Source organism: Saccoglossus kowalevskii, chromosome 9, assembly GCF_978046115.1.
Source record: "Saccoglossus kowalevskii chromosome 9, keSacKowa6.1, whole genome shotgun sequence".
NCBI lineage: Eukaryota > Metazoa > Hemichordata > Enteropneusta > Harrimaniidae > Saccoglossus > Saccoglossus kowalevskii.
In genome coordinates, this window is record NC_140649.1 from 15,954,220 (window position 1) to 15,973,142 (window position 18,923).

At 33.2% G+C, this 18,923-nt stretch overlaps 1 protein-coding gene and 1 long non-coding RNA gene across 2 annotated transcripts in view; one reads left to right on the forward strand and one right to left on the reverse strand.

Moving 5' to 3' along the window:
* Positions 1–18,923, reverse strand: part of LOC100366996 (glycine dehydrogenase (decarboxylating), mitochondrial-like) — a 43,569-nt gene that overhangs the window by 20,511 nt on the left and 4,135 nt on the right. The window contains exons 3-7 of the mRNA XM_002742373.4: positions 17,387–17,522; positions 11,929–12,093; positions 7,860–7,937; positions 5,693–5,840; positions 3,166–3,362 (exon numbers count right to left, since the gene is read on the reverse strand). Coding sequence (XP_002742419.2) covers positions 3,166–3,362; positions 5,693–5,840; positions 7,860–7,937; positions 11,929–12,093; positions 17,387–17,522 — 724 coding nt within the window. The remainder of the gene's footprint in view (positions 1–3,165; positions 3,363–5,692; positions 5,841–7,859; positions 7,938–11,928; positions 12,094–17,386; positions 17,523–18,923) is intronic.
* Positions 16,296–17,181, forward strand: LOC146738909 (uncharacterized). The gene is made up of 2 exons (XR_014930558.1): positions 16,296–16,541; positions 16,869–17,181. It is a non-coding gene; the product is annotated as an uncharacterized LOC146738909 (long non-coding RNA).

Consider the following 18,923-nt stretch of genomic DNA (forward strand, 5'->3'; position numbering starts at 1 on the left):
CAAAACAATACTGGGCAAATTAAAAGAAGCCAACTAAAAATATATATAAAACAAAAATTCAATTAATGTTTTACTGCTTTTTTTTTTTTCTGATTGCTGATTGCCAGACAACTACCAGTATTAAATTTTAATACAATTATTTGCCTGCATATTCAATAGAAAACTACATTTTTTTTTCAACAAAACATTTTACAAATTGAATAAATTAAAACAAATAATTAAAAACCATTTCTTCCTATGCATGATACCAAATAAAGCTTCCGGAAGTAGAACTTTCCTTAATATTCCTTAAACAAAAAAAAGGTGCTTTATTCTCTGCTCTTTTTATTTTTAATACAGTTGTGAAGACAAAATTATGATGTTTGGCTTATCAGTGATAAGTGATAAGTTATAAGTGATAACAGCAAAGCCCTAATCTGATCTTATCTAATTAGGATTCAGAACAGCAGCGGATTTAAAAAAAAAATTCAAAGCGAGATGATTAATAATGCATCATCAGCGAAACAGACATGTTATTTGCTTGCTGATCAGTTTCAAGTTGCCGAACTCTCGACCGTATTATTCATAGACACAATTTTTAGGATGTCAGCAAACATCAAATCAACGAGGAATCCATGCCCTCCTGACCAAATGGAAATTTAATACACTATTCTGAATAAAAGAGGAAATGGAAGGTCTTCTCCAGGTGCAATACGTGTGATACATCCAGAAAATTCAGTTTCATACACAATTTCCCACTACGAAGTCAGCAAACGAAAGTTGTATTACAGTGTTGTTCAATCATATACCACCTCAGGGTTTTTCGTCACTAACAGTTTCCATAGAAACCATTTTTTTTTTTTGTTAAATAAAAAAAAAAAAAAGATCAGTGAAAGGTATAAAATTACATTTCAATTTGCGGCTGTCGCTAGAATACGATTATGCAACAACATACTGCGATCACGAGCTTAGCACTGTGCGTCACATGAACATGCATTTTCATGTGTACTTTGGGAAATAACGAGATCGTACCACATGTCAATTCAGTAAGGAGCAAAGCATTCTCTCTGACAATACATATTGGCATTGTGCCAATTGATGATGAAACTTTTCATCAGCATCACCACGTCAAAGTCACGTAATTGTATTTTTTTTATTATTAGCATTTTCAAAACAATGGGTGTCTAATTTCACCGAAGGTGCACTACCTTCAACGATCACATACCACTACAGTGTATTCTGCTATATTAGTTGATAACAAGATTACATTATTCAGAGCTCAAGCTAAACTGAAAGCAATATTAAATTTGCCGACAATAACATTTAATTTGCTTCTGCCCACCCTTCCTTTTGGAAGCTTTAAATGACACATTCCTAGCAATTATGAAAGCATTTCAAATCTAATTTTCAAAACTGTCAGAATTTTTCATTATTAGCGCAATTTACATCAAAAATGTATTAATAAGTGAAATATTGCATGAAAGTCTTATTGAAAATATATATTGAAATATATCACATAAGCATTGCTCGTTAAATTTTAATTAAGCATAATTGAATCAAACACATTAAGGTGGGAAAAGAACCACTCAGTCATCAGATATTAATAAACTTAAAGAGCGTAATTAATAAATAATGAAAACACATTACGAGTGAGACAAAAGGATGTAGGCTTGAGTGGATAAATTGACAGATTGCAGTATGTACTTTGACAAATAAGCATAAAAATATTTGAGTCACCTGCCGAAAAATTGATTTGTTAAGCTTTTTAACAAAAGAAAACAGGTTTCTTAGAAAAATTCTCATTCTAAGTCATATTCTTGATATGGGCAATTTTATTGTGTACAATATCAAGAGATAAGGTGAGGACAAAAGTGTCTTTTCAGAGACACGTTTAAGAATGATCGATATACTTTCACTTTCACCGATGAGCCCACAATCCCTGCTAGTTCCAATATAAGCTTGTATGAAATATTTGGAAAAAACTGTATAATTTAATTTTGTTTTTATTTATTTATTTATTTCCTCTTATATGTATTAAATATAGCTTCATAAATCTGTGTGCAAAGCAATAGAAAATTCTGAATATACTCAAGTATGACTAATATAGTTTCTACATCATGAACTTTTCGAAGACTAAGCAATTTCATGCAGGAAAACGTTTCATCTCATTTGTATAACTACAAATATTAAACAAGCAGCCTCTCAGCTGAGATAGTTTTGCTGTTAGCAATGCACATTTCAATTAAAGAACTGAAGATATCATGAAATGAACAAATCTGAGAGAGGTCTATCTGTAGTTCCTATATGTATAATATCAAAGCAATCTGACTCTTGGTTCTTAACAAGAAGTCTAAAATATTACTTTTTACCAAAAATATTAATCAAAATTAGAGCATTGAAGATATTATCATGAAATGAATAACCTGAGAGAGGTCTACATATGTAGTACCTATAAATATAATATTAAAGCAATCCGACTTGCTGTTTTCAACAAGAAGGCGAAAATCCCCGAGATTCATGAATTATAGATATCATCACCAAATGAACAAATCTACAAAAGGTCTGTCGAAGGTACATATATACCAAGTATCAAAGCAAAAATAATTGTAGTTTTCAAGAAGAAGTCGAAAAAGTAAAAACTTGACACCAGACGACGATTGGCAACACTGAACAACAACAGACAATCACTTATATGATAAGCGCCGCAGGTTTAGTTTGTGAAAGGCAACTACTCAAAAGGTTGATGATATGCAAATTACCTAATTAATATGCACAGACTGAAATGTGCAGACTTGAGAATTTGAAGTGCTGAATAAAGTATGCAGTAAATGCACTTTGAACATCATTTTTATTCCATCAGAAATAAGGTCTATTTGGTTCCAAATTAAAATTTCCAGAATATAAAATAAAAAATTTCAAATTAGGGCATTTGAAAAGAATAATCCAAATGGCCACAAAAAAAGAAAATTCAGCATTGAAAGAAAAAAACATCTACAATCAAGAAATAAAAATACCAGTCATTGCACAGCATTATGTTCAAGGTAGGTTCCATGCATACGATATGCTTAATACATGCAACAAACACTTTACTCGAATTTTGAAAATGCGCTGCGAAACGACTGTTGCACTTTTAATATCAATACTCTGATGTAATTCTTATTTCATAAAGTGTATCAAAATACTCACTGTGTTAAGCCAACCATTCGTCCAGGAATCATTCTTTTCAAACTGTCCTTAACAGCAAAGAATCCAGCATGAGGACCGCCATAGTTGAGGGGAACACCAAATCGTTGACTGTTACCGAGAGCAATGTCCACCCCGAACTCACCAGGTGGACGCAAGATGGTCAGTGCAAGGAGATCAGTTGCGCAGACAGCCAATGACTGAAGAAAAAAGATAAAAAAAAAACAAGTCTAGATTTAAACAGTTCACAGCAAGTATGTTCTAAGGATTTGTAGTGTAGAAAAACAACAAAGCCTTTTTTTTTTTAAACAGAAAATTCAGAGAGGCTAATCAATTTAAAAGAGTTAAAATAAATTAATTATGTATGACAAATTAACAACATCAGATTTCTATTAGACACTATTTGTTATTTGGAATGGTAGAATAATTTTTCTCTCTTAAACAACCTACACTGTAATTAGTGTTGTACAAACATACATACATCTACAGTTCAATCAAGTTTTCAAAAAAATAAAATCTGGAATAATATCTGTCCTATCTATGAACTTGTGTAAATTAGAAACAAGTCAACAATAAATATGCATGTAATGCACTTTAAAATTTATATTTGGAAAGCATCAATTTCAAAAAAATCTATTTATGACAAGATATACTATCTGTTGTACCTAGTCAATAAATATACACACATACATTATTTACCCAGATAAGAAGTCTGAGATAGTAGCTGACCCCAAACAAATCTCTTTTAATGGAACATTATCTCAGACAAACGCCTAATTATGACTTAGATAAGATTAAGATTTGGGTATTAGGGGCACCCCACACTGTCAGTTGATGTGCGTTAAAAGGGCAAAGGCAGGGGACACTGTCCGACACCGTGCACAAATAACGAAAGAAATGTATTAAAAAACAAACAGCCTCTCGGCTGAGATAGCTCCGCTGTTAGCAATGCACATTTCAATTAAAGAACAGAAGATTTTATTAGAAAATGAACAATATGCATAGTACCAATGCAATGGGACTTGCTGTTTTCAACAAGAATTCAAAAATATCATTTTTCACCATAAATGATTGCGGTTTTTAACAAGAAAATATCACTTTTTACCAAAAATGACAAAAATATTCACCAAAATTAGAGAACTAAAGATATCATTACAAAATGAACAAATCTGAGAGAGATCCACATGTAGTACCTATACATGTAATATCAAAGCAATTGGACTTGCGGTTTTTAACAAGAAGTCGAAAATATCACTTTTTACCAAAAATTACAAAAATATTCACCAAAATTAGAGAATTGAAGATATGATCATGAAATGAACAAATCTGAGAGAGGTCTACCCAAGGTACATACATACTGTACATATACACCAAGTATCAAAGCATTCAGGCTTGTAGTTTTCAAGAAGAAGTCGAAAAAGTAAAACATTGACAAGGACGCCGGCGGACAATCACTCATATGATAAGCTCCGCTCGACAAAGTCGACAGCGGAGCTAAAAATAAGATTAGATGCACATCCCTGCCACTCCAAAAATATGTCATAAAATACGCTCTGAGGATATCACCTGTTCAGCATGCAAAAGACTTTTTACCTACAAGTACATGCACACCCAAGAATTCACATTCAGTATTTTAATGATTAAAATTATTAGTGTGAAAGAATCAATGATTTGATGTATTTTGTCCAAAATGTGGAATGCTGTCATTTCACACACAATTGTTTGTTTGGTCCGGTCTGGTTAAGTATGATTTGGTTTGGTTCAATCATGTGATGGTTCAGTACACTGACCTCTCACTGATGGGGTTAGATGTTGTATCGATCGACCAACGAGAAGTTTCAATATACAAGGCAACACTCGGCATACCTAATCTAAGATAATTAAGATTCTATACAGAACCCTGTAAATTAAAGATGCTCGCACTCAACTATTAATAATTTATTCCAATTTGAAACTAAAATTAGCTGTCTGTTGCTGCAGCATTAGATTTCAAGGGAAAAGTGTCAGAAATAATATTTTTCTAATTACGACAGACAATTTTTCAATTTAAGCTGGGAGGGTAGACAGTGTTGTATCCTCGATTCAACACTTCAAGAGACGCATGCATCATTCCGACAACTGTTCATGTCACAAGAAAGCATCATCCGCAAATCTCATCCAATTAAAATAGGTGCTTTAGGGTATGGAGTTTTACGTCATTATTCTTGACTGTACGATCTGTTTTGATTACTGCAGTCGGGTACAATTCAATAATTCATTGAAAACAATTATGGAAAGACGTAAACAAAAAGATAATTTATAAAGACTCCAAATGCTGATTTAGTTTCATTTAAAATTATCCCCCAATATGACTTCATTAATTCATTCATTATAATTATCTTTTCTAACATTCAAAAAATGTCATGCCATAGGGACAGTATTATTAAAATCATCTACATGTGTAAATCAACTATATGCAAATGTATTCAAATTAATCATTACATCACATGACTCATTCTGGCCAATGGAGAAGAATATTTAAATTACTCACCCCATGAGCATGTGCTGTATCGACGAGACGAGTGAAATCTTCAATATTCCCCTCAGTGTCCGGATACTGAAATATCATCCCACAGAAATCTTTCTTGCTGAAATCCATATCTTTATGATTGGCAATAACGATGTCCACACCAAGAGACCTTGAAAAATAAATTATTAACACATTTTTGATTATTATACACACACTTTTCCCCTTCCCTTTTCTAACTGTTTAGTTAAATTTGAATCAAATAAAATATGGTTCTGATTAGAATGTTTGAAAAAATATGGACAAATTATTTGAAAAAGTACATTTTTGAAGGTTTATAAATGCAGCAGAAAAAAATATCTATTTGTGCTGAGAGTATTATTTTTTTTTTTTGTTATTGGTACATGCATTGGTACATTTCAAATTTTTCCAGCAACTTGAAATGTATACTATCTGTTTATATCAATAACAAAATAAACTACCCCCCCCCCCGGGACATCAATGGATCCTTCCAGTTAAGCCTAATCTCACAACAAATTTACTTTCTGGATTAAAATAACAATGGATAACAAAAGATAGATTAACATTGTAAACATAAACAATAGTGTCCCACGATTCATTGGTACAATCCATGGGATTGAGCGGTTTCCCTTTAAACTGAAATTTAGTTTGTATTAATTTCAGAAAATCTATTGTATATCAAAAAGTCACCAATTTTGACAATCAAAGCCGAGAGGTGCATGCACCATACATCTATAGTTACAGTTATTAAACTACATTCAAAAAAAAAAAAATTGTTCCTTTCTCAGCGTTTCAGAAAATGTTAATATTAAATAATAATTCTTCAATCCATCACAACGGTTGACAGGTTTATGAAAATGCAAAATTAAATAACTGTATCAAAGATCTGTCAAGTTTATTTTGTAATTTATGACAAGTATGAAGATTTGCAAAAAGCAATCACTCTTTAACGGCCAGACATGACAATTAGCTGCAATTTTCGTTTTTTTAATAAAATATTGGCAATCAAATTTGTTATGATTTTAAGGCTGCATCAAAAACGAACTGCAATAAAATTAATTTAAACATTTTATTGAGAGAGTAAGAGAGTAAAGAGGGGGAGGTTATTAGTACGATAAACAGTTTAATTTTCGCTGCTAGGAATTATGATTTGTTGATTTTTTAATACGACGTTCGTGATCACAATATTTAAGAAAATTGCTGTGACGTATCACTGACTGCCAGCCTATTAAGAATCGCATAATCTTCACTAACTTCCATTTCACACTTATTCTCAAAGTAAATGAAATTTGGCCGGCCATGAAATTTAAGCGGTTTACAATAATCTTGACTCAAGCTAATACAAGATCAGACAGAGACCTGGACAAACAGACCATGCACACTGCATGCACAAGTGTCGCATGTACCGGTAACTGAAAATAGTTTTAAAAATGGGTTAAAAAAACTGAACTGACTGATTCATATTCACAGCGACATTTCCCTGTAGGTTAATTCAATTAACGGTAATTCTACAATGTCACGAGCCAACAAATCAATGTATTTGAATGGAAACGTCAGACACAAGATGACAAATTGGTCTTTTCATTTGTCGACAAGAATTAGACATCAACGAAAGGCTTACGTTGAAGTTTTATAAATCACTATGCTGAATAAAGGGGAGTGTAGGAGGAAATTGTGTTCATTCTCCCCACGACAAGAAACAGGAAGTAGTATTCTTAAAAAAAAAAAAATACAATGCAAACACAATACGACAAGGTTACTAAACTATTCAAGGTTATTTGAAGGCACCCATTATCAAAATTAAGAAGTCTGGTCAGTTCAAAACTGACCTTTTTTTTTTATAATGTTGGTTCTTGTGTTTGAATTATCTTTTTTGAAAGAAAATTTCAGGATAATTTCAATAATAATAATTTCAAGGAAGAAAATTTATTATATTTTCTAGTCATATTCCATAGTCATCAACTCGTTAACCCATTTTAAAAAAATGCATTCCTTCAAAATTAAGGGATTTGAAGCAGCAAGGCGTAACAAAATATTCTCGGCAAACATGCAAGAGATTAAATGCGATCAGTCAGTGAAAATATGACATCTCGCTTATTTTGATCAATACAGATCAAATTTCTAGCATGAATACAGACAGTGTATTTTGATCAGTTCTTTAGTTACTTACTCTGCTCTAGTCTCAACCACCGCAATTGTCTGTGGATGCAGCTTGGCATCCATGTAAAACCTGGAACGTTTGTTTTGTCTGAAAATAAAAATAAAATCAGAATTCATTTAAGACTCTTCCCTTCAGAAATAAACATGAAAGGGTGTAGAGGAGAATTGAATGCGATGCAGAGGAGTGGAGTGCAGCACAGCTGATTCAGTTTGTCCTGTCCTGTCCTGGTCTGGTCTGGTCTGGCCTAGTCCTAGTCCTAGTCCTAGTCCTAGTCCTAGTGGTCTGGTCCAGCAAGACACGGTGTAGGGAAGAGACCACCGCCCATATTTAGCATGGTCATTTCGATACATGGCCAAATTGGTTATATAGAAACCACACAAAATCAATTTCATATGCAAATAATCAACCTGGTTCGAGACTAGAAACTCCTTCGTCAACACTATGTTTTCATCATATTGGTATCACATAAACTCTGGGAGCAAATTATTCAGATTTGGGAGATATGGAAGCATTACTGTGACAGTCATCAAAAACTACCATAACATTTAATAGTACCTACAGGTATTATTATTCAAAATGTGCTTGTTAAATCTGACACTAGAGGCAATGTAAAGCGATATAAAAATTTAACAAAGCGAAACACAAATAAGGATTTTTTTATTCTTCTAATTCCAAATATAATATCCTTAGTACGAAAGATGGTGGCCTGCATTGATTGTGCAATAAATTTTAACAGGAAACCGTACATCACATTTCAGATGATATAAAGAAAGTCTGAGCATAATGAACGCATCGTCAATTTCAGGGCCTTTGTTAGCCATAGTAACATCATAAGACCAATCAACGGGATTTCCATAGCAACCACCTCCTAACACCAAATTTTATCATCATCATCATCATGCCTGTCAAACAGACAAGGGAAATTCAATGGAAAAGTCTATCACTTAAATCCACAATACATTCTTGCAAGGCGACCGACCACTTACAGATGCACCTAGTGCATATATTTTTATCTCAACGAAATGCGATTTGTAAACCTGCCTTTTATAAGATTATTGTGACAAGCCTGGAGCAACATGCAACATTACATTTTAATGTACCCGTCGACGGCATAAATACTGTATCAAGTTTCTTTTATTTTTTTCGCCATTATCTAAAATCTTACAAATTGATGATTGCTTTTTCATTAAAAAATATGATACACAGATAGTACATAGAATTGGCTTTGAAAAAAAAGAATTTACATCAGCTGGAGTGGGGGGCAAGGGTGGATGCGAGGGATGGGTAGAGGTGCAGAGGGGGTCCTTGGGAGAAACTAAATATACATGCATGTATAACCCCACCAATTCAATTTATGTAAATTACAGGTGTTTAGTGAAAATAAGTAATATTTTAATGATTCAGTCAAAAAACAACAAATGTGGTTTTGGGTTAATACGTGTTTCCATTGGAGTTACGCTTGTAATAGCACGAGTACAGTATTCGATTTTTTTTTTTTTAACATTGACAAAATGATATCCCAATTTAAGTTAACTCAACACCTTAAATCTTTTGCCTTGTTTTTTAATCTGTATTTGAGAAAACAAATACAACAATATAAAGGTATAAGATATTTTTTCTCTTCGAAAACTAAATTTGAATGTATATACTAAAGCTTCTACACATAGGAGCCACAAAGTAATTCACACTTATAGGATAAGTATATATATATATATATACTTATCCTATATTGTGTTTAACACAAGTGTGCACTCATTAAGGACTTAAATAGAATACACTCTCATTTCATCGGATATTGAGATGTCAGGGAATGAAATAGAATTTTTCCCTGCATGCACAGTGTGCATGTTGAATTTGAAATTTACCTGCACTAACTTGTTGTGAAATGCACCACTTTTAAAGTTATGATACAATTTACGGGTTCTCGATCAATGTGAACACGAAAGAATTTGCTTTTTTTTTTAGTTACCTTACAATATTTGTTGAACTTAATTTAGGCTTAGTGAATATAATGAGAAAATGTTGTGTTAATTTCTTCATGCACAGCGTGCACATTATATTTTGAGTTTACTTGCACTAGCTAATAATCTATGTGCATAGTGCAGTGTGCACCAGAGTATTTCAACCCCTGGAGGTACTGTGCAAAGTACACCACCACCTGCCTTTCTCGTCCACGTTTATTTTTACTTTGTTCTTAAATTCTTCAATATTGCTGGTAATGAACCTTAATTTTAAAGCCAACAAAAAAAAATTTCAATTTATAGTAAAAAAAAAATTAGCCATTTTTGTCCCAATATTTTCAAGGAAAGTGCTGACTATAACAGGACTATTTTATGATGAAAAGAGGGAACTGGTGGTTAAAAGAATAATGTTTTTTTATGAAAGTTCAGATTTTTTTTTTTTAACAGCTGCTGATATAGGCAGGGATTGGCCAAATTAGTCAGATGATCTGTAAAGTGAAATGAACGCATGGATAACACTACAGTTGCATTTGTTATTTTTTTTCTCTTTTTTTCTCCCTGACTCGAGGATATCAGAAATCAATGATCGACTGTTGACATCTACCACCTTCAACGTTCTATTCGTCTGAATTGGACATCAGAAAAGACTAATCCAGCTTTTAATAAGGAATAAAAAAGAAAGTTTTATTGAAATCAGCTCAATAGGTGAAACTAGATGTCAAAATAGTTACTATTATAAATAAAATGGACTTGGCATTCTGATGAAGATATCTCCTTCATAAACATTTAATATAAATAATATCCATGCAATAATGGGCACTGTAATAGACGCATGATTAATTGAATGTACTGTCAAATTGCATCACTATGCCCCAAATCATTGAACACATTAAATTTGTGTCGAAAAATCATAGAATCGGGCTAATAAAAAAACAAATTCAATACAAATTTGTTTAGAAATTGTTTTCCTTAATTATACAGTGAATTACATTCTTCTTCACTGGATTTAATTTATGCTTCAATTGAATTTTGACTTCATTTGTTGAATTGTTATAAATTACAAGCAAACCGTAAAGTACAGTTACTTGATTTTAGCTTTGCAAATTGCCTATTTACAGTTAAAATAAATTCTATGCAAAAATAAAAGGTCGTAAAACCTTTGAAGTCGACAAGAATGAAAAATTTACTGTATATTGCCAACACAGAAGCACATTTTTTATCAAAAGAACTATATTAAGATCAAACACCCGACAAATATCACAGAACAAAATTAGGAAGAGACAAAATGGTAACCAGGCAACAATCTTGAATCAGATCTAAAAACAAACATGAAAGTGCAATTTAATTTGTTACGTCACCATACCGAGTTGGAACGCAATCTGCCAAGTCATACCCGAGAACCAATCGACAACAAGGATTAGAATTTAGGCTTATTTTAGTTGACAATAATTGAGCGGATCACCAAAACGCATCCGGGAACTTATCCAACTCAACAAAATAAACAATTGCAGACAAAATTACATGAAAGAAAAAAATTACAGCTTAGACTAATACAACATTTTACAAATCAAAGCAATTTTAATGTTTCTACATCAGCTTAACAAGATCCATCATGAGTACCGTAACTATTAAAATAAAGAAGGCATTCAGTCTTGTATATATATATATAATAAACTTAAATATTGAACTGTAATACTGATTGACAATTTCCTTTCAAAATGTATTACAAGACTTCATCAAATTGCATTTTACACTTTGTATGATCTGTAGAAAGTCTCTCATGAACCCCTGGGAGCATCACAATACAAGAGAATGGGATTTCGTACAGTTCATGAGAAATCTTGTCAAAGAGAATCCTGAAATCAAATTTAGAAGCACCTCCTAAAATAATTTTAAATGGCCTCGAGTGAATAAAACAATGAAAAGCCCGTTTGATTTGATGATCAGACATAACCTTCAGTGCATGTTAGCCCTCAGTCCTCTTATATTTCAGCACATGTACCCAGTAGGAATATATGAAATTATGATTAGGGAATGATGAATGATGGGAAAAGAGTTGTGAATGATGCATGATGGGAAAAGAGTTGTGAATGATGCATGATGGGAAAAGCACCCACCTGTAGCACAGTCCCATAGCTTCAGCAGCAGCTGTAGATTCATCCAATAGAGAGGCGTTTGCAATATCCATGGCAGTCAAGTCAGCGACCATTGTCTGGTAATTCATCAAGCTTTCTAGCCTACCTTGAGCAACTTCAGGTTGATATGGAGTATACTGTGTTGACCTTTGAAATAAAAAAAAAAACGTTGACTGAGCAATGCGTGCAGTGCAGGTTATCGACATGTCTGTCAGTATACTAAGAACCACTTCACTGTTACCGGAAGAAAATGGAATAGCAATAATGCAGTATTAGACACTGTTTTGCTAATAATTACATTACAAGTATTGCCGCAGAAAGTAATGGCTACATTGTGAGAAATATGCATCATACTCCAGTATTTCCATTCTTTCTTTCTTGTGGTCACAATAATTTTGCAAAAAAAAAAATGTGAAAATTCGTAAAAAAAAAAAAAAAAAAAAAAAAAAAAAAAATCATGACATTTTGGAGCAGTGGAATTTTAATTAGTGTCTCATGTCAATAAGTGTTGGTGCCTTTTGTTAAATTTTGTCTTTATGAAAGCCATAAATTTAACAACTGGCAAAATTCCCAGCAACGAAAATCAACACGATTTACAAGTGTCACTCTATAGCGCAATGAAGTTGCTATGTTATTTTAAAATTACCTGGGGAAGTTGCGACATGTACTCGCAAATGTGGTTAAAAAAAAAATGTCTGCATTCAGCATATATACATTTCAGGAGCTAATCACAGTCGGCGAGTGAAAAATGACGCCCTACCAGCAAACCAAACATTTTTGATAGACATCCAATGAAACTCAAGTCAAGATTTGGCAATATCGTAAATGTTTGATTTGTAGTTTTTATTGTTCTATTATCAGTGAAAATTAAACTGAGAAATATTTAAGAAGCTAACACAGACAAAATCTTCCCACTATTTGATCATTTACTGGGATACCTGAAGAAAAAAAAATTGCAAATGTCAAAGTGACGCCAGTAAACTATCCACAGCTACAAAGTTGTTCCATTCTCGCACACTAACAAAATGACGCCTCATAAAAATAAAATCGTTTATGACACGACCATAAATTTGACAACATGATTCATCTAACACTAACCTGATAAGCGACGGAATTCTGATAGAATCACACCTAAATCACCATTTCAGTCGCAACACTGACATTCTCCAGCTTTTAAGTACCCACTAATGCATCCACTCTCTCACCTTGTCTCATGCACTCAGCCATTTATAAGTGCAAGTTTGTGTTGTTGGTGGTAATGAACTCGATTTTGAAGAAAATTTCACACCGAGACAAACAAATTAACGCATCAAGGGAATATACAGCCGCGCATTGAAATGAACGGCCGTGAAAATCAAGAGGATATTTATCCTCTCAGAATACACTCCAACTAAAAGCATACAACTAATTACTGAAAGCTTGTATCGAATTTGGAACTACAACTATCGCAAATAAAATCAAACAATTAGTTCGGCAAACCATCTGATAAGCCAAGAGTATCTAAATCCAGACAGACAGCGGCTGAATTATTAACCACAAATAAAATAGTATATGCGCATATAAATACAAGCAGACTGTCGGCTGAGATAGCTCCACTGTTAGCAATGCACATTACAAAAGAACTGAAGACATCATTAGAAAATGAACAATATGCATAGTATCAAAGCAATCTGACTTCCTGTTTTCAACAAGAATTTGAAAATATCACTTTTCACCAAAAATGACAAAAAGATTCACCAAAATTAGGGAATTGAAGATATCATCATAAAATCAACAAATCTGAGAGAGGTCTACCCAAGGTACATATACACCAAGTATCAAATCATTCAGGCTTGTAGTTTTCAAGAAGAGTCGAAAAAGTAAACATTGACACGGACAACGACGGTCAATCACTCATATGATAAGCTCTGCTCAACAAAGTCGACAGCGAAGCTAATAAAAGGTCCGTCAAAATAAATCACATCCAGTATGCAAATTACATAATTAATATTGATAAAATTAACAAAAAGTTTATTTACTTTTTGAACACCAAAGACGAATTCGATCACCTTTCACGAAATAAATTGTCATAATAGTTTTTCCCACGTTATTGTAAAAATTATTAAGATCTGTAGCCAAAGAGAAAATCTTACTATGTGGTCTAAAATTAATCAAGAAATTGTAGAAAATTACATAAAAATGTTACACTGGAATTTTGACGTTAAAAAAAATACCAGTATGGATTCAAAGGGTTAATATTTTGTAGCCCTGTGATGCTATTGGTAAAAGTGGTACCAAACCGTAGTAACCGTATGGTACTAAGCCATATAATATGAATACATTTAACACAAACCAAGAATTCATTTTATAGCTGCTGTATTAAAAATACTTAGCTGGAATTAATTTTTGCAGAATAGACTTTGGGCGTTTTGTATGGAATTTATTTTCACTGATTTTTGACGAGTTGAATGTAAAATATAGTAAAAAAGGTATATTCGCTGGATTTTATTTTCACTGAATCATTCCTTCAGCGAAAGGAGCAAAAATTAATTCTAAGCGAAAATAAAAGGTTTTACTGTAATTAGGTGCTTTTTGCAATCGCATAACTAGCTATCTACGTGCCGCGCGTGTGCATGCGCGTTCATTTTTACACATACTAACAAGATTCTTATCAGACCAAAGGTAACTGGACCAAATTAACAAACTCGTGAGCAATAGTATATTTAGATCAAGGATGAAACAAAAGGAAATGATGCTTTCTATATTTTTTTAAGCTGACAGTGACAAACAGTTTAAAAAATTGTCAATTGTCACAAGGGTCAGTAAACAATGCCGGATGAATCAAATGAACCGATGTACAAAGTTATATTTAGATGGGAGGTCATAATGAAAGAGTGCAGATTATTTTTAATCATATACATAGACACAGGGGAAAGGGCATTATGATGGAAAGACTACCAGTACTAGGCAAAAAACAAGCAGCCTATCGGGTGAGATAGCTCCGCTGTTAGCAATGCACATTTTAATTAAAGAAGTGAAGACATCATTAGAAAATGAACAATATGAATAGTATCAAAGCACTCGGACTTACAGTTTTTAACAAGAAGTCGAAAATATCACTTTTTACCAAAAATTACAAAAATATTCACCAAAATAAATTAATTAGAGAATTGAAGATATCATCACAAAACGAACAAATCTGAGAGAGGTCCACATGTAGTACCTATATATGTAATATCAAAGCAATCGGACTTACAGTTTTCAACAAGAAGTCGAAAATATCAGTTTTTACCAAAAATGACAAAAATATTCACCAAAATTAGAGAATTAAAGATATCATTACAAAATGAACAAATCTGAGAGAGGTCCACATGTAGTACCTATATATGTAATATCAAAGCAATTGCACTTGCGGTTTTTAACAAGAAGTCGAAAATATAGTTTTTACCAAAAAATGACAAAAATATTCACCAAAATTAGAGAATTGAAGATGAAATGAACAAACCTAAGAGAGGTCTACCCAAGGTACATATACACCAAGTATCAAAGCATTTAGGCTTGTAGTTTTCAAGAAGTCGAAAAAGTAAAACATTGACACGGACGACGACGGACGACGACGACGACGACGACGGACAATCACTCATATGATAAGCTCCGCTCGACAAAGTCGACAGCGGAGCTAAAAAAAAAAATTGTGGAAATTGACATTTTCTTTTTCTTATTTTTTCATAAAATCTTTTTTTCCAACCATAAATTTATATATTGAAGTACCCTTTGCTTCCCAAACCTTTCTGTACAAACCCTTAATTCCAGCATTTGTAAAGTAAAATACTGTAAAATACTTCATTTTCGCTTGGAATTAATTTTCGCTGATGGAATGATTCAGTGAAAATAAAATCCACCTTTTTTAACCTTTTTTTCCTATATTTTACATTCAACTCGTCAAAAATCAGTGAAAATATAAATTCCATACAAAACACCCAAAAAGTCTTCAGCGAAAATTAATTCCAGTGAAAATAAAGTATTTCACAGTACACCATGCAAACATATCATAAACAGTTGCAGTGTTCTCCCCAAAGCGTTTTAGCGTAGCGGGGCCGCTACTCCATTATTTATGCCGCTACTCTGAGAGATTGCCCGCTACTCTGTGGCATTTCCTGTTACTCTTTCTTTTAGCTTGTTAATACACGTGCGAATCTGTTAGTCAGCGTCATCAGCGTCCGGTACTGTGAGCCAAATCAGGTGTGAATGGAAACATGTCAGTGCTTACGCAAAGACAATGGACTAATACAGCTTCGTACTTCGACAATAAACACTTTCGCCCTATTTAATTGGGGTAATAGCGAGTATTTTCTCAGTAGCATTTTTGGCTGGAAGAAGCAACGATGTCAAACAGCAGAAATATTACGTTGTGGTTCCGCGTAGAACGCCCTGCTGGGCCCCTGGTTGCGAGCGATAAACCCACCAGCAACGCGGTCACCGGTACCCCTGTCGGCAGTGGTACTAAACGTGTCCAAGATGATGTTACAACGAAAAGTGCAAAAAAATAAACTCTAGATTTGATGCACAATGGACAACAAAATATACGTGGCTGAGAGAAACATCCGATGGCAAAGGTAAAAAAAGTATTTATTTGTAGCGTTTTACTTGGAAGCGAGTTTTGACCTAGTTTAGTAAATTTTTGTATGGCTTCATTTTTTGCCGATCGTCGAAAGATTTTTTTGGAAACGACCTTCTTTCTGGAAGTTCAAAAATTGTTGGCTACGATTTATCAAAGTAACTAATACTAGTATTGTGTTTTGAAATAGTTGGGTAAAGTTTATCGTGGCAATTTTTAAGTTTAGCGACTTTTCAAAATGGCGGCAATTTGTTTATTTTCGTGTTGATCGTGACGATATTTTTTAAATACAAGTATTGATTCGCTCCTATTTCTTATCTTTTAGGAATGCTGTGTCACATATGTGGAAAATTCAACTTAAAAACATCCAGAAATAGTTCTTTGGTATGGAATTCTATGCCATGTATAAATATTACGAAATATGCTATCGATAAACACGCACACTCGGAGATGCACAAGAAGGCCATGTCATTTAATAGAAGTGGGAAGCAAAGAAAATCACGGCGTTCTCAAAAGCTGCAGATCACTGGGCTTCCATGAAAGTCCGAAGAATCAACATTACATAGAAATCACACAGCAGCAGATTCATTTAATCTTCTACATGAATTTGTTAAAAAATAAAGACACATTTTCATCCATGCAAGCCTGTCATTATTGTTTTCTTTTTCTTCAGACAAATGCTAATGATATGTAAATTATATGCAAATTAGCCGCCACTCTGATACATTTTTCTGGGGAGAACACTGAGTTGTCTAGTACAGGACCTGTGCCAACATTGACACTGTTTACTACCAAGAAAAATATTAACCAGAGAATTTTCAGGAGCAGAGAATGAATTCTTACCAGCCTGGATTCTCTAGAATGTTCCTCTTAATCGTGCTTGGAATATTGCAGTTGTAGTACCCCATTCCAATGTAACTCCGCCATGTTTGGTTTTGTGATGTTATTTCGTATAGCCTGGTAAGAACTTCATTTTCACCTGTTGAAGAAAAAATTATAATATTTGAATATCTGAAATATTGGAAAATGTTTTAACATCTTCGGACTTTTGAAGTAGTAATATGGTACGTGTTAATTCTAGGTTTCTTCTTACAAAATTTTGAAGCAAAATTTTCTCTAGTTTTGTTGTTGATTTTGAACCAAATTAACAACATTTCCTATTGGCTATGAGGTCCTGATTAAATTTGTGAAAGTGGCAAATATTGAATTCAGCCTAACAACGATTGCACCGGGCTGTTCTGAAATGTGATCCAGTTCAGAAATGAGTGTGAATATCAAATAAAGTGCACATAAGATTATTGTAATAAATAAATCATTAGTTTAAAATATTAAAATTCAATAATTTATTACAGAAGAGTATATTAGTTTCCATGGCAACAAATTTTTACTCATCTAATGGAGAATTTACAGCATTATAAACTTTCCTTACACAATATTTTTCTCACTGCTATGAGGATTCATTTGAAACAGAAAGGTGGTCAATTTCATTATTCCAATCTACAATGTGCATTATATGTACACGTAGCTCCTTATTTCAGACTGAAATTTTTCCCCCAGAGCCCTTCAAATTGATGCATAAACTATGATATATTCATATGTAAATTAGCCATTATGTACAATATCTTATCACAGTCCCTCCATCTTAGATAGACTGTGGTTCTGTACAATCGAGACAGACAACTATATAAAGATAATATTATACACCACTAATTCATTCATTTGCGAGTGCTATTAATTCTACTTCCCATCTCCAGAGGCATATTCTGTTATCAAGCTGAACTAAGAATATTTGGCGGCACTTGGGGTAACGCATCACTAAACTTTCTTTTCAATGCGTCATACTCTACTTTAACTTTGTAAAAGGTAAAAAAAGCAGTTTCACTTTCACTTATTTTTTTTCCCAGAACTTCCACATTTTGAACAATTGTGATACTGTTCATATTCTGCGAAATGCTTTTTTTTTTCTTACAACTATCGTGAAACCCATCGACAAGCAATACTTTCACAAATAAAATTCGACAATAAAATGATACAGAATACCAGAAATGAATTTTGTACAGGAATCAGCATATTCCGAAAACATTCTCAATTCAAATCACGATTTGATACAACTCTAACTTAATAAGTAAATGTCAGCCTTTTTCAACAAAGAATGCTTAATCCACTGAAGCACACATTTTGAAGGTTTAAGTCTGATTGGCAGATGGCATGAACTTTGTAATTTCCTTCAGTTTTCAGACCTTCTTTTTTTATTAAAGGAGAGTTACTGGTACCTCACTCAAGTAATCTGCTTGTGCAATTTTTTTAAAATCCAAATAGACCATTTTCCGTACACTGCAAGAATCATGCGTTATGCGTGAAATCGAACGTAAAAACAGGA